We start from the raw sequence: 19,902 nt of genomic DNA, 5'->3' as shown, positions 1-19,902 counted from the left end.
GACATGAAGCAATTTTCCCAAATCTACAGCATTAAGATACAGTGCAATCAGGACCAGATTAAAGATCTCCGGGCCAGGGGCGGTGGCTCACTTTGGGAGGCCGAGGCAGGTGGATCATGAGGTCAAGAGATCGAGACCATCCTGGTCAATGAGGTGAAACCCCATCTCTACTAAAAATGCAAAAATTAGCTGGGCATGGTGGTGTGTGCCTGTAATCTCAGCTACTTGGGAGGCTGAGGCAGGAGAATTGCTTGAACCCAGAAGGCGGAGGTTGCGGTGAGCCAAGATTGTGCCATTGCACTCCAGTCTGGTTAACAACAGGGAAACTCCGTCTCCAAAAAAAAAAAAAAGATCTCCGGATTTACAACCATGTTCCCTGGTCTCCTTTACTCCTAAACACATTCACTCCTGCAAATACTTCTGCTGTCAAGTGAGAAAGGAATCCCCTTACAAGGCTCAAACTTGCAAACACATCACTGACCAGCACAGAGCTGGCTCACAATACAGACCCAATTAAAGTGTTTTACATGAGACTGGATCAAACCTTTTTCAAGGCTTTTTCAATGATTTTAAAACAATCCTTTATAAAGAAGAAAATTGTTTCAGAAGAAGACCTTCATACTGCATCCCTGACCAACAACTAATGATGCTATTGAACTCAGATGCTGATTGGTTCCCCAACATGAAATTACCCAATCCAGGAACAAAGAAATGAGTACCTTACTCCCTATTTGGGGGATGTGAGTTGAGGGAGGTCATAGATCTCCCTGAATGAGACTTGCTTGCTTCTCTGGCACCTGGTTCTCTCCTACTATCCAGCATGGTGTGTCTGAGGCTCCCTGGAAGCTCCTACATAGCAGCGCTGACAGTGACACTCATGGCGCTGAGCTCCCCACTGGCTTTGGCTGGGGACTCCCCACGTAAGTGCACATTGTGGGTACTGAGCTACTATGGGGTGGGTATAATAGGGAGCTAAATTTGTTACTGTGCCCAGACCATGTCCCTCAAGAAATTGTGACATTTTCTTCAGGGATTGTCCATCTCCATCTTTATCATATGGATACCAAATTATTTCCACCACAAAAAGGAGCTGGACTACTTGCCCTCTCCATGAGACTTGTGTAATGGGCCACGATACAGGCCATTTCTTTTCAAATCTCCAACAATAAAATCTTGCATCACATTTCATCGGGGTCTATAGAGGATTTAGAAATAAGGATGCTAAAATAATTTCCCATATGGCACTTCTGTTTATTACGTTGACTTATGTCAGACAAAAGGAGGGTTTTTTCCTAAATATTTTGTGTGAGTCAATGGAATTTAAAGAGTCTGTCCTAGACGACCCTGTATTATGTTCTCGAAAGGTCCTGTGATATTGGACCCGCTTCCTCATCTGTGAGGATGTAGCCAGGGGCCTCCCCATCATCTCTTTTCTTTTCTTTCTGAAACGCAATGTATATAAAGCCTGTATCCCTGTAGCACATGTAGGTTCTCTGACAACAGTTATATACTTAGTGCTCTTCCTTTCTCATGGGAAAGGAATTCCTGGAACTGAAACTGAGCTCTTTAGTACTTGGCATCACCCTTCAGATAAAGAGCAACCATGGGATGTCCTTTGGTGCCTACAGAACTTAAGGCATCTTCTGAAAACCTGGCCCAAGTTAGTGTTTATTATGAATCTTCTTTAACCTTTCTGTACTAGTTTCTCCTAGATCTCCCACACGCTCTAACTAGACTCCACACAAAGACATTCAATGAATGCAGGATAAATTATATGAAATTCTATTTTTGTAAGTCAAAAATAGTCAAATATCAGAAATTTCATAATGTCCTAACTATCGGCTCTGTGTGGGGCTACAGAGAGAGTGTGCATGTCCTTCACTTGGCATAGGGCTGAAGGTCAATGAGCAACTCCTGGAACTCATTGTCTTACTCGTGTCTTGTCCTAAATTTCACAGGTTCCCCCATCGTGCCCTCAGCTTTCCTTAATTAGCCATGTCTGCTTGGCTCTTCCTCCAGTTTCTCTCTATTTTTCCCCAGATATATTGTCATAATTTCCAGAAATCCCTAAAGCTAACACAAACCCTTAGCATTATGAGATCCACTGAAAGAGATTTTTTTTCTTTTCTGATACAGGGCCTGGCTGTGTCACCCAGGCTATAGCGCAGTTGTGCTATCTCGGCTCACTGCGATTCTGCCTCCCATGCTCAAGTGATCCTGCCTCCTCAGCCTCCAGAGTTGCAGAGACTACAGGCAGGCAACCGTGCACAGCTAATTTTTGTAATTTTGGTAGAGACGAGATTTTGCTACGTTGCCCAGGCTGATCTTAAACTCCTGGACTCAGACGATCCTCCTGCTTTGGCCTCCCAAAGTGCTAGGATTATAGGTGTGAAACACTGTACCCAGGCAAAATGAGATGAATCTTAATTTTTAAGGAAGTTCTTTTTTCTTAAATCATTCTTTCTGTGTCTATAAATTCTTCTTTTAACTAGAAGGAGGAGAAAGAAGAAGTTTGCCTGTATTTCTCACAGGGAAGAGAAGGGGGAGAGTGTGACATCAAAATGAAAGGGTGCTGGAACTTCAGCCCCTTCTTGCTTTCCAGGACACCCACAGTGATCAGTTCCAGACCTTAGTTTATTCATGGAAACCACACTTATTTTTCTCAGCAGCAGCTGTTTACTGGGCTACATTCTAGGTTCAAATCATTCTGTCCGATTAAGACAGAGCGGGCCCCTACTCTCCAGGACTTTACACAACAGTGGAGAGATAGACTATAACTCAATAAGCATTTAACAAAGAAGAAAATGTTAGAGAGTATGCCAGGCACAGTGGTTCACTCCTGGAATCCCAGCACTTTGAGAGGCCAAGGTGGGTGGATCACAATGTCAAGAGATGGAGATCATCGTGGTCAACATGATAAAATCCCATCACTACTAAAAAATACAAAAATTACCCGGGCAAGGTGGCACATGCCTGTAGTTCCAGCTACTTGGGAGGCTGAGGCAGGGAATCGTTTGAACCAAGGAGGCAGAGGTTCCATTGAGCCAAGAGCACACCACTGTACTCCAGCCTGGTGACAGAGTGAGATTTCATCTCTCAAAAAAAGGAAAATGTTAGCGAGTCATAGTGCCCTGAAGAAAAGACATCAGGTTTGTAAAAAGAGAGAAATGGTTCACCCAACTTTAGTTCATATGTTTAGGGAGCTCTACCTGAGAAAGTGACATTTAGCTGAGACAACAAAGCAAGTAGACACAGGGAGAAGATCTAAGGGACAAAAGTTCCAGGGAGACGGAATTGGGGGCTAAGCCCTGGTGTGGGAAGTTATCTGCAGGGACAGAAGCCTAGAGGGACTGACACATAGCAAGCAAGGAAATGGAAAGGCAGAGGATGAGGTAGGGCACAGAGAGGGAGTCAGGAGACTCATCATATCAGGCCCTGACATCCATGGTAAGAAATTTGAATTGTATTTTATTTTGTTTATTTTTCTTTATTTTATTTATCTATTTATTTTTTGAGATGGAGTTTTGTTCTTGTTGCCGAGACTGGACTGCAATGGCATAGTCTCGGCTCACTGAAACCACCGCCTCCTGAGTTCAAGTGATTCTCCTGCCTCAGCCTCCCAAGTAGCTGGGATTACAGGCACCCATCATGATTCCCGACTAATTTTTTTTTTAATTTTTAGTAAAAACAGGGTTTCACCATGTTGGCCAGGCTGACATCGAACTCCTAACCGCAGATAACCTGCCCAGCTCGGCCTCCCTAAGTGCTGGGATTACAGGCGTGAGCCACTGCACCAGGCCTGAATTTTATTTAAATAGATATGGGAAGCTATTGAATGTTTACAAGGAGAGTCCATTTATATTCAATTTTTAAAATGAATTCTAGCTACTATGTAGGAGTTGGATTGATTGTTGGGGTTCACAAGTGGTCAGGAAGAGAATTTAGGAGCACAGGAGGGAATCCTCAGAGAAAACAGGCTCATGGCTTCATGGACTGTGTTAGTGATAAAGACGATGAAAAAGTAAAGTGGACAGACTTGGCATGCATTTTTGCTTAACTTCTTCATGGCTTCCTATAAAGGTGGTAGAAAAAATGAAGCTTATTCCTAAGGATTTTGTTTTGAGAAGAAAGTGGATGGTGGTGGTTATTGAGACAGGGAAAACTGTGGGAGGAAATGGTTTGAAGTGTGTGGTTTGAAGTAAGACTTTTGCCTAAGTTTGAGATAATTTATCAATATTTATCGGGAGCAATCAGAAGATCAATGGCATTTAAGAGACTCATGGTGAGGCCAGGGCTGTAGGTATTTATGTTGGCGACATCAGTACGTGTATTGTGTTAAGTTCCAGGGAGTGGAAGAGGTTATGTAGGGAGATATATTGTGTGGAGAAAAAAGAAGAGGGCAGAGGCCAGGAAAAGGGACTGAAAAAGAGCCCAGGGGTGTTGCAGAAAAACCAAGAGAACATAATGCCTGTAAGTCAAGAAAAATAGACTTTTCTTTTTCAAGGAAAGGGGAGAGGCCAATTTTGGTGAGGACCACTAAGAGGAGGGTGAGGTGAGAATGTGACAGAGAAGCAAGGGCTGGGTTTGCTGGTGTTGATATTTGCAGTCACTGGAGGATCCAGGATGGAAAATGGATTGGACCATCTGAAGAGAGAGTAGAAGTGAGGGCGAGGTTAAGGTTGACTCTTTTGAGTAGCGACTTCAGGAAAGGACTGTGCTGAGTTCAGGGAGCCCGCTGGATCTAAAGGAAAGGCAAAAGGGGCTGAAGAGAAGCAGGAGGACCTGTGAACCAGAGATGTTCAGTCCTTACTGGCAAGGAAATACTAGAGGGCCCCGTGTGCAGTGGTAATTGCTCATGTACAAGGTCACACAGGCAATATTTTACACAGCCCATATTTACTGGTGACTTAAAATATACCAGTTATTACTCTAGGTCATGAGAATGGAGTAATGATAAAAATGAATCTGGTCTCCATCAATATATGCCATGTAACATTTTGCAGTGACTGTGTACCAGGCCTATGAATTTCAGTATGCAATTTCAATAATGATCCTGTTGTATCTGTGGTATTTAAAAACATATATGTCTCTGGAATCTAAAATTGAGAGGGCATAAGTAAAACCCTGTATTACAAATCCAATGCCAGAGAAAATCAGATTGCAGTTTAAATCTGAACATGTAGAAAGTAAAGTCCCTTGCTTGTATGTCAGCAGATGCTTTTTGTGTGAAGTTTGTTTAGATATACTGCTTTATTAGACATAAACCAGTGTTTCTGCCCTATGTTTTCAGAATGACAATTCTTTATGATACTAATAGAGCAGAAGATAATTGCAAAATCATGGTGAAGATACTAATTGCTTTAGAATGAAGAACAGAAAACCTAATGTCAGCTACAGTTATAGGGATCAAAAATATTTAAATTATAATATATTCGAGTGTTTCTTATGTGATTAGTGCTAAGAAGAGTCATTAACTAATTTCACACTAACAATAATATTATTCAATGTATTTGATAGATTACAGAGAAGATTATGGTTGGTAAAAATGGACCCAAGTAAACGAGGTCATGTTTCCACTCAGATTTCCTGATTCTATATATCAGAGTCTGTCCATCAATCTAGTAGTAACTACATTGTGTCTGAATTATTGACAAAATTTCTAATATTCATATGTACCATGTTGTTTCTTAGAATGGGAGCAGAAATCCAAGGGCTGCTAGTTCCGAGGTAAAGGAGGAACTTTCATTCATTTTGCATTTATCATTATAAAAGTTGTATATGTCTATCATGGGCATGTCATGAGGAACACAGAGAAGTAATAAATCACTCCTTCTTCTGAGATTTGACTAGAAAGCTGGACTAGGGTTTCCAAACCATAAATGCAGTTTCCTAGATAAATCTGCATTTCAGATGCACAACCAATCCAAACTTACCTGGGCATCCTCTGGTTTTATTTGCCCAATCTGTCAACCCTAAGTGGGACACATGAGCAGGGGTTACAGGACTAGCCATGCAAGCCACAGTGACAGTGACTTCACACCTTTTTATGTTTTAATGTTCTTTCTGTAAGGAAAGTGCTTAGATAATTTACCAATAAAAAGACACCCATTGTTTGATCCACGATGCACTCCTCTCTGCCATTGTTTCCAAAGGGCAAAGGGAGCTTTGTGAAGGTCTTACTCAAAGTCTGGGGACCTGATCATTTTCTGCAAATTGTCTGTATGAGAATATCATTTTCTTAGTTTCTCCCTTTCTGGGGGTACTTGACCTCAAAACTGACAGTTCTACCTCTGGCAAAACTGGTAATTTGACGCCTGCTGGTATTGTTGGGAATGGGAGACTGAAAGAAATGCATTAGTTGGGATGTTAAATGGGAATAAAATAGCTGTGGTTGTGATTCATTACTACGGATAATTAGTGGACCAGTGGCAGAGAAACTAAGAAAGAAGATAATATGGAAGATAAACGATATGATTTAGTGATTGATTGGTAAGGCCAAAAAAAATATCAGTAAATCCTGGTTCTCAACAAGTTCATTTTCTGGAAAGAGAGCATTATATTGGGACCAGAATTCTATAAAACATTCATTTTATGTAGGACCAAGATTTTCAACAGATATTTTTCAATGTAATTCTCAGCTACTCCATAACTAATAGTGACTTGTTCAACACAGAGTTTTTCAGATGGTTCACACCTCTGGTTCTTACCCAGGGATAGTTCACCACCTCTCCCTTCCCTCCCATCACCCTTAGGGAATGTGTGGCAATGTTTAGAACAATTTTTTGGTTGTCACAAAAGGGGTTTCTTCTGATACTTAATAAGCAGAAGCCAGGGACACTGCTAGAGAACGTGCAATGTTGAGAAAAACCTCCATAACAAACAAATAATTATCGGGTCAAAAATGTCAATAGTGCTGAGGCTGAGAGGTCTGGTTCACAGTGTGTTCTTCCCGAAAATTCCAGACTCACATCATTTATACACCCACCTCCCATTTCAGTTTTTTATGGTTTATTTTTGTTTGTTTCATTATAAAAAAAACTAAACAGTTGCATAAATTCAACCACTTTCTTGTTCAATCCATTTAGTCAATGCAAATTCAATACCTTCATATTTATTTTTTGTCTTATGGAGTATTTTTCACCATTTTCATGAGTTGTTGGTCGTCACTCTCTCTATTACCTTCCAACAACTTGCCCTTCTAGGTCACAAATAGTGATGCTGCTGCAATTACTTTTTACTAACATGCCTCAGATTTCTGCACTGATTCTATTTGATATTATTCACAATGTAAAATGCTTCTAGCTATTAGCTTCACTTTTAACTGTTGTAAGCGAGCGAGTGCGGAATCACCACTGAGACAAAGACTAGGCCAAATTACAGGGTCTTTATTGCCAGCGGCCGTGGAGGACTGGTGTCTCTCTAACCGTGGCCGGAAAGGAGGGTGTAAAGACCTTTTATGCCCATAATCCACCACCTGGGCAGGGTTGAGGGTGAGGGGCTTCAGACATTCCGAGGCCCAGTTGACTTTGGACATTCTGTAAACCACCTCCTGGGTTGGGGTGAGGGTGAGCAGCTTTGGCTATTCCGAGGGCCAAGGAAATTTGGACATTCTGATTGTTACTTCAGTGGTTCACAGAAGTCAAGAGAAGTGTTCGTTTACGCATTGTCTGGGTAGGGTGGAAATTACAGACCTTAGTTACTTATTACAAGTCACAGGGGCCAAGATGGCCTGGGTTGGGACTGCGTGCCTGTCACAGGGTTACAGAGAGAAGTTTCAACGGAAAGCTGAGGTAGGTTGAGGTATGCAATTTATGGGGCAATTACCACGTCATATAACCATAGGATTATTTTAAAGTAATTTTTGTCAATTTCACAGTTCAAAGAAAAGAGAAAAATATCAAAAGTATATACACACTGTTTTATGTATGTGTATATTTACACACATATATACATTTATGTTTATATGTATTGAAGCTACAGAAGCACATGTCACCAATAAGAGCTCTGAGACCACTTTGATTCCTTACCCTTATCAGATGAGATTTGCCAAGTGAGTTTTGGGAACAAATTTCTTTTAACTGAATTTCTGAGCTTTGTGGACTTAGAAATGCAAAGGAGGGTTTGAGGACCCTCCTTTATGGGGATCATGGTTTTATTCTCCTTGAAACTCTTCCATACTTGCTCATTGTCTTTAGTATAAGTCCAAAATCCTAACACCATGCATGAGGTTTTCAACTACCTGGCTTTGGGGCCAGGCACAGTGGCTGACGCCTGTAATCCCAGCACTTTGGGAGGCCGAGGCGGGTGGATCACGAGGTGAAGAGATCGAGACCATCCTGGTCAACATGGTGAAACCCCGTCTCTACTAAAGATACAAAAAATTAGCTGGGCATGGTGGCGCATGCCTGTAATCCCAGCCACTCAGGAGGCTGAGGCAGGAGAATTGCCTGAACCCAGGAGGCGGAGGTTGCGGTGAGCCGAGATTGCGCCATTGCACTCCAGCCTGGGTAACAAGAGCAAAACTCAGTCTCAAAAATAAATAAATAAATAAAAAATACCTGGCTTCTTGTGATTTCTCCAGTCTAATCGTTTACCCTGTTTCCCCTCAGCCTCTCTGCTTTAGTGAACTTTATTCCAGTTTTTTAAAGAAGCTTATCAATTCAAGCTTTTGTACATGTTATTTGTTAAACCTGAAATGTGCCTCCCATTTTATCCGAACAGACACACAGGATCCCCTCTGCCCCTTGGCTCACACCTGCTTAACCTGTCAAGTCACCTCTGAGCTGTCACTCTTCAGAGGGTCCTTCTCTGGCACCCTGATGTAACTGAGATCATCCTGTTTTTCTCTGCTCTAGAATCCACACTTCCGACATTTCCCATTCCTGTGTAAGCTCCTGTGTGTTGAGTTTTGGACATCATTTCACTGCTCTTTAAGCTCCGCCAGCGGAGTGGAGAGGTCTATTTCCCTTGTTTGGATTCCTAGAGGCAGCGCAGGCGTGGCACAAGGTCATCACCAAGGAACTGTTCACAGGATGAACGCCATGGGGCTGTTGAAGGAATGGGTAAAGCCTGTGGGATGAGAGAAGGGGCAGAGTTTCTTTGCCCTGGGGTGGAGGCTCCCAGGAGGAGGTGGCACGGGCTGCAGTGCTGGGCGGATCCTCCTCCAGTTCCTGCTTGGAGGTCTCCAGAACAGGCTGGAGGTAGGGAGAGAGTCCCAAAAGACTTGGGATCAGAGGTGATTTCATTGTACCCGAGCGAGTCGAGGAATGTGCCACACTCTGAGAATGAATTATGAGCCCTTTATTAGGCCGGTGACTGAGAGTGGCTACCTCCCAAAATTCTCTCGGCCCTGAAGAAAAAGTGAGGTGGTCTTTTATACACTAGTTTTAACAGGAAGGGAGGACCTAGCTGAAACAAAGTTTTCACAAAGGCAGAGTATGCAAAAAGTTAAAAAGAAAAACAGATACATCAGAAATAAAACAGTGCCAGGCGTGAGGAGTACAGCTGTCGTGAAAGACATAAACTTATAGATAAGGCGGGCTCTGGGCACTCACTGCAGCTGCATTTCCAGGCTCTGCTCATACCACTCAGCTCAGCCTCTTAACAAGGGCATTTCTGGGTGCCTGGAGTCAGTCTGACCTTGCTTTATACTGTAGTTACATCCTTAATGGGGAGAGGGTTACTAAAATGAAGAAGCCAAGATGGAGTCTGTCCGGCTCAAGAAGCTAAGGTAACACCTGAACAGCTTTTATCCAGGAAAGGAGAGTTAGTTTTAGCTGGCAAAAAGCAGGGTATCGCAATTTTCCCGCCTGGCGCCCCAGCCCCCCTCCGCCTCAGGAAGACAAAGGATGAGCCCCTGGGCTGCATGTGGTCGGGGTTACCGGTGGGGCCGGTCAAGGTTCCCAGAGCCCGCACCTGCCAGGGAGCCCCGGATGGCAGCGTCGCTGTCAGTGTCTTCCCAGAGGCCTCCCCTGTGACCGGGTCATTTGTGTCCCCACAGCACGTTTCTTGGAGCAGTTTAAGTATGAGTGTCTTCACCTCAACGGGACGGAGGGTGTACGGCTCCTGGTCAGATACATCTACAACCAGGAGGAGTATGTGCGCTTTGACAGCGACGTGGGGGAGTTCCGGGCGGTGACAGAGCTGGGGCGGCCTGCCGCAGAGTACTTCAACAGCCTGAAGGACTACATGGAGCAGACGCGGGCCGCGGTGGACACCGTGTGCAGACACAACTACGGGATTTTTGAGAGGTTCCTAGTGCAGAGGCGAGGTAAGCATGGTGGGGAGGAGCCTCCCTGTAAGCTGGGAATCAGAGAGACAGAGATACAGAGAGAGACTGAGAGAGACAGAGAGCGAGAGCGAGAGCGAGAGCCAGAGAGAGAGAGAGAGGAAAGAGAGAGAGAGAGAGAGAGAGAGAGAGAGAGAGAGAGAGAGAGAGAGAGAGAGAGAGAGAGAGAGAGAGAGAGCGCCATCTGTGAGCACTTAGAATCCTCTCAATCCTGAGCAGGGAGCTCTGAGGGCACAGGTGTGTGTGTAGAGTGTGCATTTGTGTGTGAGGCTGTTGTGGGAGGGGAGGCAGGAGGAGGCTTCTTCTTATCCTTGGAGGCCTCTGTGGGGAGGGGACATGGGAGGTGGCTGCAGGGCTGGAGAGGGAGGAGACCCGGATTGTCCTGGGTCCTTAGAGATGCAGGAAGGGAAATGTGAGGTGCGTGTGGCTGGGGTGAGGGTTTAGGGGAGGGGAGCTGAGGGGTGTGGGAGGTTTGGGGTAGTGTAAGGAGGCCAGCTCCAGATGTCCCTGCACACACCCTTCATGCAGTCTCTGAAATCAAAGTGTGCGGTGTTGGTTTGCAAAAGCATCGGATTAATTTCTAGGGGAGCTGAGGAGACCTCTGAGGCCTCCCGAAGCTTCTTTATGTCTAAATTTTTTAGGTCTTTTCTTTTGTTCCCATAGTGTATATATTTTTACATCGTTAAAACGACTGTGAAACTAACTTTAATTGAAGTTTAACACACTGTTACTATTTAGTTATAATGCTCATACTCTCCTAGCAGTTACATATTGCTCTTTCATATATAATAGTTGGGACTTAACTCACTTCACTTTCCCCTTTGTTGACCTTTATTATGACATTCACCAAAAAGTGAAAATGTATGTTTCTGATTCATTTTTAATTTATACTTTTTGATTTGTAATGCTTTTGAATTATTCTGACCTCTTTATTGGCCAGTTATAATTTCTGCTCTAAGAATTCCCTATTGTATTTGGTTTGAAATGAACAATTATCTTTTGTCTGTTATCTCTAGAGCTTAGTATTTTTCTGGGTGATTTTGTGGGTTCTTTGTACTGTAAGATTATTAACATTTTATTTACATTAGATTTCACATTTTCTCCAGTCTGTGGTTTGTATGTTGATTTTGAACATTTTTTTCTATGTTAAGAATTTGAACATTTTTATTTAATCAAATAAATTGCAAAATTTTTATTAATGATTTACTATCCATCTTAAATCTACCATTTTGTCATATTGTTGTCTCCAGGTTTCTGTGGGGAGAGACAGCGAGGGGCAGACCTGTGTTACTTATAGTTAAGTGATTCCAAGCTTGCTTTGCCTTTTATACACTGAGATTTGTGCCACGGATCATACCCAAACTATGGTGCAGTAAAATAAAAGCAGAGATCAAGAAGTAACAGGAGGCCTATGGCAAGGACTATCTGAGAGCCCCGACAACCCTGGAACACTGCGGTGTGGCTGCAGAGCAGGAAAAACTGCTTTGGTCCCAGGACTCTTCCCAGCATAGAGTGTGTGTGAGGATCTCCTAAAGGGAGCTTATGCAGAAGACTCTGGGAAGGAAATGTAACATCTGCTCATAAGACTCAGGAGGGTCTTCACAGACGGGTGCTAGCAAGGCGGGAAAGCCTTGCAGGGCAGACACCTGAATGCCACAGGCTCTGCCTATGTTCTCAGAATATGGGGCAATTCTGATTGCTCTGGGTCCACAATGCTTGGGAGATAAAAGCCCCTTGATGCATGTATGTGTGGTCAGACCTTATAGTGCCTACTGACTGCACCTCTCTTGCCAAAACACCTGGATAGACAATGGGTGGTAAAATCTCAGTGTCCTTAGTTAGCATTTCTTAGGAGAACCTCCTATGCTACCGAATGCTGCAGACACATGCTCTTCCTCCTGTTATCTTCCTCCTCAAACCCCCTCCCCAGAGCCTGCAAGATTAACACGATAATTTACCTATTAAGAGCGCTTGGAGCCCAGAGCTCCATGCCAACACGGATCACCGGATCACCCTGCTAGAGTGCTTTGGACCCCTGGACCAATGCTTTAAAATTCTATTCTTCGGTCTTTGTCTTTATTCCTGTTCTCACTCCCTAGGCACTGCCAGGAGATGGGGCCTCTATGTACAGGGTTGGGCTGGTTCCCAACATGTTTCTCCTTCCTTCTTAAAAAAAAAAAAAAATTGTATTTATTGAGAGTCTGCTAGTGTCAGGGATTTTTCTAGGCATAAACACCCCAAGTAATGATTCCCAGAACCTGCCTTAATCCAAATGTCATGCTGGAAAAAAAAAATCATTTTACAGTGACAGGTCTAATGATAGTGAGGCTTATTTTGCATTGGCCATGCATTGATCAGCTAAATATATATAGAAGAACTTCCAAAACTAAAACGACTTTTCTTAATCTTTCTCTCTGTTTTAGGACTCATGCTTTTCTAGGAAATTAAAGATTTGGAGAATCATTTTTGTCTGTTTCATCTTCCCAGGGGCAGAACCATTTCTGTGGTGTTCTAAGGTGTGAGTGCATGGCCGTAGGATTCCTAAACATTCATCCTTGGTTTCCTCATGCACCTTACTCTGTCCCTTTACCTTTCCACATTGCTCTAAATCACATTTTTCTCTCCAGGTGTACAAGGATGATAAACAGGTGCCAAGTGGAGCACCCAAGTGTGATGAGCCCTCTCACAGTGGAATGGAATGAGAAGCTTTCTTTCTGACCTCATAAATTGAAGGCTTATATTCAGTCATTGTTTATATGTTTAAATGCATTAATCCTCATATGACCCCAAAAGATAAATTAGTGTAATTATCCTCCATCATAGGTGAGAAAGTTGAGACACCGAAGAATAAAAACCTCTTTCAGGATCAACCAGTAAAAGGCAGACCTTAGATCTGACCCAGACATTGTGGCTCAGAAATCAGTTTTTAGTAACACAATCTGTATTTTCAAAGATGTGTAAACACTTTGACAATGCATGCCAATTTTAAGCTATGAAGATACAAACATCATTTTTCACATCTCTCAACTCTTGTGAGTCCCCACTATAAATATTAAATTCCAGGCTGCTGACACCGTGAGGCCACATGGCCATTTGTGCTGGAGACCCAGTCAAGGCCAGAGCCTGGGTTTACAGAGAAGCAACAAACAGCCGAACAAGGAGACTTGCTCTGTCCTCCTGACTCATTCCCTCTCTCTTTTGTTCTCCCAGTCCAACCTAAGGTGACTGTGTATCCTGCAAAGACCCAGCCCCTGCAGCGCCACAACCTCCTGGTCTGCTCTGTGAGTGGTTTCTATCCAGGCAGCATTGAAGTCAGGTGGTTCCGGAACGACCAGGAGGAGAAGACTGGGGTGGTGTCCACAGGCCTGATCCACAATGGAGACTGGACTTTCCAGACCCTGGTGATGCTGGAAACACTTCCTCAGAGTGGAGAGGTTTACATCTGCCAAGTGGAGCACCCAAGCGTGACCAGCCCTCTCACAGTGCAATGGAGTGAGCAGCTTTCTGACTTCATGAATTTCTCACCCACCAAGGAGAGGATTCCGCTAATCCCTGAGTGTCAGGATTCTCCTCTCCCATATCCTATTGTCATTGGCTCCATGTTCTCATCTCCATCAGCACAGGTCACTAGGGGAAGCCCTTAAAGCTGGCATGCCTACCAGGAAGGAGAGGCTGTCCCCCTTTTGAACCCCACCTACATAATGTCACAGGTCAGAGTCATCTGCTCTCTCTGGGCTCCAGACCCTTCCTCTGGGTCTGAGACTGTGTTTCTGCTGCTGTTACTGTGAGTTGTTTCTTGTGAACTGAGAAGAGGAAAACTGTAGGGGCCTTCCTGACATGAGGGGAGTCCAGTCTCAGCTCTGCCTTTTATGAGCTCTGTCACTCTAGACAAACTACTTGACCTCATTGAGTCTCAGATATTCTGTTGATAAGATGCTGAAGTCTTGCCTTACATGAAGGCTATAATATTTGAATGAGTTTGAAGCCTGAACTTTGTAACCGTTTAGTGTGGTTTGAAAACCTTTTTTTCTCCAGAAATGGTCAGTTATTTTAGTTTCTGCAGGGCAGCCTTCCCCCCATGTTCAAAGCTCTGAATCTCAGGGTCTTAATTGAGGACGTTCAATTTGTGATAAAAATCACTAAACCCGGCTTCCTCTCTCAGGAGCACAGTCTGAATCTGCACAGAGCAAGATGCTGAGTGGAGTCGGGGGCTTTGTGCTGGGCATGCTCTTCCTTGGCGCAGGGCTGTTCATCTACTTCAGGAATCAGAAAGGTGAGGAGCCTTTGGTGGCTGACTTTCTCTCCATAGGCTTTTCCAAAGGAGGAAATATGGCTTTGTGGAGGTTCTCAGTATGTCAGTGGCCCTGGATAAAATCTTTCTTTCCCCAAAAGACCTCCAATGTCCTGCTAATCCAGAAATCCTCGGTGTCAAAGCATAATAGCTTGTGGCCTGTAAAGATAAGAGAAAGGTTAACAAGTAGTTCTTTGGTTTGAGAGCCTGGAGTAAATTAAGTAAGAGCCACTAAGACAAACGCAGTTACACTGGATACCGTGACCGACACCTCACGATTCATGGGTCCCATGGTCTGTTTCTGCTCCTCTCTGCCCTGGTTGGTGTGGGTTGTGGTGTTAGAGAAATCTCAGGTGGGAGATCTGGGGCTGGGACATTGTGCTGGGGACAGATTTGCTTACCTATCTTTTAAGTGTATATCTTTTCCTCATTTTCCTAGGACATTCTGCCCTTCGGCCATCAGGTAATACCTTTTAATCCTCTTTTAGAAACAGATTTGGTTTCCCTAGAATGTGGTAGAGGTGATAAGGAACAAGACAGAAATAATAGGAAAGACTTTTGCATCCAAATTTGTGATCAGGCAATTTACACCAAAACTCCTCTCCACTTGGAAAAGGCCTGTGCTCTGCAGGTATTGGCTCAGGGAGACTAAGGAGCTTGATTTTCAACTTCCTGCAGTGCCCTCATCTGAGCCCTTGAAAGATGTGAAAAGACGCTATTGGTACAGCCCGGTCTGAACACAACACTCTCCTCTGTCTCTGCAGGAGTCGTTAGCTGAAGTGAAGGTGACCACATTCAAGGAAGAACCTTGTGCCCCAGCTTTGCAAGTGAAAAGCTTTCCTGCTTGGCTCTTCTTCTTCCACAAGAGCTTTCTCAGGACCTGTTTGCTACTGGTTCAGCAACTCTGCAGAAATGTCCTCCCTTGTGGCTTCCTCAGCTCCTGCCCTTGGCCTGAAGTCCCAGCATTGATGTCTATGCCTCAGGGTCAACTTTTGTGCTCCCCTTTACATAACCCTACAACCTCCCATGCTCTCTACTCACCCTGTGCCACAAAAACGTTACATTATTAAATTTTTCGTAAACATGGAGTTACAAATCATCTGTCCATTTGGCTTCAAGGACAAAAGTAAAAAGAAAAGAAAAAGGGAAGATTACTTCCCAATAGAATAATGGTATATATATACATGAATATCTTAAGTATGTGAGGTAATGCATTATATTACATAGCTTGATTTAGACATTCAACACTATAAGCATATATTAAAACTTCATGCTATACAACAAATATACAATTTTTATTTGTCAATAAGAAAGTAAACCTTACATTTGAAAAGGCAATAAATAAAAACTGAGAACAGACTATCACAACTGAAGCAAACTTGGCAAACATGAGATGAGAAACCAGCTAACAAGTCCATCAGAACTCTTTCTTAACTCCATCTACGATATTGTGTATCTATAACTGTAAATTAGTATATAGTTCTTCATTTCAGAGAAAGACAAATTTAGAAGATGGAAGGTTCTCCATTGTGTTCTATCTGAGAGTCAGTATCCAATATGTCCAATCCAATAATACATAATCAATTCAAAAGTTTATTTCAAACTAATAATCATTCGAGCCTAATTTCTTTACTGTCAGAGACAACTGTTTTCAATCAAATTCAATGTTTGATGCACATTTTACTTTTAGTTATATGTTACTTGTGCATACATAGCAGTACAAGTACATATAAATCCTATAAGAATACATAGGCTATAGGGACATATTAAGCTGATAATTATGCCTCTTCTATTTAATCCCAGAGTTAGAACAAATAGGCTTTTTTCCCTAAGCTGAGGAAATGATTTGTCTCATTCTTTTATTTGAGACCTGTGGTGTGGAATTATAAGGTAGAACTAAAATGTGTGGGGTGAGTACTTCAGTTAAGATATCTCTGCTGTTGATAGGAGGAAACCCAATCTGGTGGGCTTTATTTTCTTTATCTCATTATCTCACATAGCTGACAGATCCTGGGCATCTCCAGGTTTGCTCAACTCAGTAGGCCAATGGCATCACCAGCGATCCTGGAACTTTATCTCTCATCCTATAAGAATATATATCCTATAGGGACATAATAAGCTGATAATTACGCCTGTTCTGTTTGATCCCAGAGTTACAAGTAGGCTTTTTCCCTAAGCTGAGGAAATGACTTGTCTCATTTTATATTGTACTTGTGGTGTGGAATTATAAGGTAGAACTACAATGTGTGGGATGAATATTTCAGTGAAGATGTCTCTGCCGCTACTAGCAGGAAATCCGATCTAGAGGGTTTCATTTCTCTTTAACCATTGTCTCACACAGCCCATAGATCCAAGGCTGGGCATCTCCAGGGTTGCTCAACTCAGTAGGCCACTGGCAGCACCAGCGATCCTGGAACTTTATCTCTCATCTCTCCATCACACACAGCACCTCAGCTTTCCCGGGGTGGCAGGAGAACCCTTAGGTTTCTTATTCTTTCACAACAATTCACAAAGGCAGGAAAAGGATACTACTTGTTCCTGTGTGCCTTCATAAGGTGCAACTAAACTGTTTCCAGATTATTCCCAGTACCCACTTTCTCACACATTGGAATGACCGTGGGATCACACGGGCTCAGACAAGCCAGGATTCAACCTTTGTAGACCGGGCCTGATGCACATGGGAAGAAAAGAGGCAAAACCATGCATTTCTTTAAAAACAAAGAAATGGTGGACGGAGTAGAAGAGACTGATTTCAGAGTAGGGAAATGATAGATTGTGGTACTCTTAAGTTGTTAATATTTGTAACTAAATTCACTTGAAGGAGTTTCTATCCTTTAGGCATCCTCAATTCAGGGTTTTGGGTGTTTTAAAATATATATATAGAAAAATGACAGCCATTAACTCAATTACAATAAAATGAAAAAGCAAGCAGAAAGGACTGTTTTTATAACTCAATTAAGCATGCTGACATGTTATTTTATGAGGTAAATATATTTTCCAGGGAAATTTTTGAAAAAAAATAAAAGGAATGACTAGCTCTGTAAGGTGGTAAAATATACTATACATTTATTTTTATAAATGCATTTGTTACTTTTTTTATTAAATATACTATTGAAACAGAGCCTAAAATTAGAAAGAATTGGGATTTCGATTCAGTTTCTGGTAAGTTGTATTTCAAAATTATATCTTTCACTAAGTGGATCCTGGATGAATAAAAATTGAAACATAAAAGAGAAAATATAAAATTAGCAATACAGATGTTAATTCTAATACTATCATCATCATTATAATTGTGTTTGAAGACAAACAGACTTTCTAAACCCTTATGTGGTATTGGCAGGAGTGCATGATTTAACATATACCTGGAAATTTGGCAGTTTCTTAAAAAGTTAAACATATGTTTGCCATATGACCCAGCAATTTTACTCCTTGGAATCTACCAAAGAGACATAAAAACATATGTCCTCACAAAGATATGTGTTCAAGTGTTCAGAACAGCCTTAGCCATAGTTGGCCCAAACTGAAAACAATCCAAATTTCCTTCAGCTAGTAAATGGTTAAACAAAATGTAGTAAACTATTTCTCCCCCCACCAAAAACTGACAAATACAATGGCTTGTTTAAAAATCAAGGATTTAGAAGATTCTATGAGAATATTTTCTCCCATATTATTAGGATTGTGAGCGGATGACAGTGTGGTAATATCTATTAAAATTCAAAATGCAGTTGTTACATGCTTGATGAAAACACAAAAATCCCATTCTAAACATCTGTCTTAAAAAAACACAATCCTACATAAGCCCAAAGAGTCATGAAATTGGTCCTTTGTTGAGCCACAGTTTGGAATAACAAAAACATTTTCAAATTCTAAAAGAAAAACTGATTATTTATTTGTGTTGATGATAAAACTTTAGTACATCATGAAAACGATGCAGTATGTGAAGTCACAGCACACTGCAAGATGACATTTGGTGCTCTGTGCAGCACTGTGAGGATATACTGGAGTAACTCTATGAGTAGTTTGGATAACACAGGATTTCCGCTCTAAGTTTTTACAGTTCCAGTAAATTTTTCCTTGTATGACCATAACAACATGTAAAAATGTAACAGGAGAGAAAAGAAACATTCTCAACATGTAGATGGAAGAAAAGTAAATTGCGGTATAGCCATAGAAAGGAATAATACACAGGGCTTTAAGTAAATTATGTAGGAATATCAACATGGATTGGAAAAGAATCATAAACCACAATGCCAGTTAGGAAGTAGATAATTACCAGAATTATCACTGTTACTATAAGAACAAAAAATATAAAGAATAAATTAAATGGATAAACTGGAAAATAATCTTTTTTTTTTAATTTTAAAGAGCAGTGGATTAAAAAGTATAAGAATTCCCGGCCAGGCACAGAGGTTCACGCCTGTAATTTCAGCATTTTGGGAGGCCGAGGAAGGTGGATCATGAGGTAAGGAGTTTGAGACCAGCCTGGAGAATACGATGAAACCCCATCTCTACTAAAAAAAAAAATACAAAAATTAGCTGGGCATGGTGGTGGGCACCTGTAGTCCCAGCTACAAGGGAGGCTGAAGCAGGAGAATCACTTGAACCCGGGAGGAAGATGTTGCAGTAGCTAAAACCATGCCATTACACTCCAGCCTGGCGACAGAGAGAAACTCTGTCTCAAAAAAAAAAAAAAAAAAAGGTATAAAAATTCTAAATTCCAGAGATGAACAAATTCCACATAGGTGAGCAGGGACAAGTGTCCACTCTTACTCTTTGGTCCATCTACTGAATCTTAACCTGGGTGAAGATTGAGCCTGGCTGAGAAAGGGAGATTGTGAGGGAGTGAGGACAAACCAGCTGAGTTGTAACTACCCCTGTGGGAGTGTGTGATGCATTACGATCTATAGAGACCCCCTGAATAACATGTATCTACTTTACCTCGCCAGCTGATTCTCCTTCCAGAACTTTTTCTGACTTCATGCTGGTGGTGTGGGAACTAGGGAGGTAGAGAGAAGACAACAAACATCTCTGTAGCTTCATGTAAACAAAGATCAGGAAGGAAATCAAGATAGCAACAATACTTTCAACCATCTTGTCTTAGTTGGCATTTATAATTGACATTTATATATTTACAACATCTGAGAACTACAGAATATTTATCTGTTTACATTGCAAAAAGATTATCCATGAAATAGAACAAATACTCTAACTATAAAACTAGTCTCAATTACTTTCACAAGAATAAAATTGGACTGGGCACGGTGGCTCATGCCTGTAATTCCAGCACCTTGGGAGGTCGATTTGGGCAGTCAAGGTGGCTCAC

At 42.2% G+C, this 19,902-nt stretch overlaps 1 protein-coding gene across 1 annotated transcript; it reads left to right on the top strand.

Annotated features, from left to right (window-relative positions):
- The first annotated feature begins 757 nt into the window (after positions 1-757).
- Positions 758-15,667, top strand: LOC100397732 (HLA class II histocompatibility antigen, DR beta 5 chain). The gene is made up of 6 exons (XM_035297595.3): positions 758-920; positions 10,001-10,270; positions 13,499-13,780; positions 14,451-14,561; positions 15,019-15,042; positions 15,344-15,667. Exons 1-6 carry the CDS (start codon positions 821-823, stop codon positions 15,355-15,357), a joined length of 801 nt encoding a protein of 266 aa, XP_035153486.3. The 5' UTR covers positions 758-820; the 3' UTR covers positions 15,358-15,667.
- The last annotated feature ends 4,235 nt before the right edge of the window (positions 15,668-19,902 follow it).

This window comes from Callithrix jacchus, chromosome 4 (assembly GCF_049354715.1).
Source record: "Callithrix jacchus isolate 240 chromosome 4, calJac240_pri, whole genome shotgun sequence".
NCBI lineage: Eukaryota > Metazoa > Chordata > Mammalia > Primates > Cebidae > Callithrix > Callithrix jacchus.
This window is presented reverse-complemented; position numbering and strand designations above follow the sequence as displayed.

Excerpts from the sequence above, each read along its gene's own strand:
- LOC100397732 (XM_035297595.3), top strand. The coding sequence starts at position 821 with ATGGTGTGTCTGAGGCTCCCTGGAAGCTCCTACATAGCAGCGCTGACA. Across the intron at positions 10,271-13,498 it reads GTTCCTAGTGCAGAGGCGAG|TCCAACCTAAGGTGACTGTG; the intron begins GTAAGCATGGTG and ends TTGTTCTCCCAG. Across the intron at positions 13,781-14,450 it reads CCCTCTCACAGTGCAATGGA|GAGCACAGTCTGAATCTGCA; the intron begins GTGAGCAGCTTT and ends TTCCTCTCTCAG.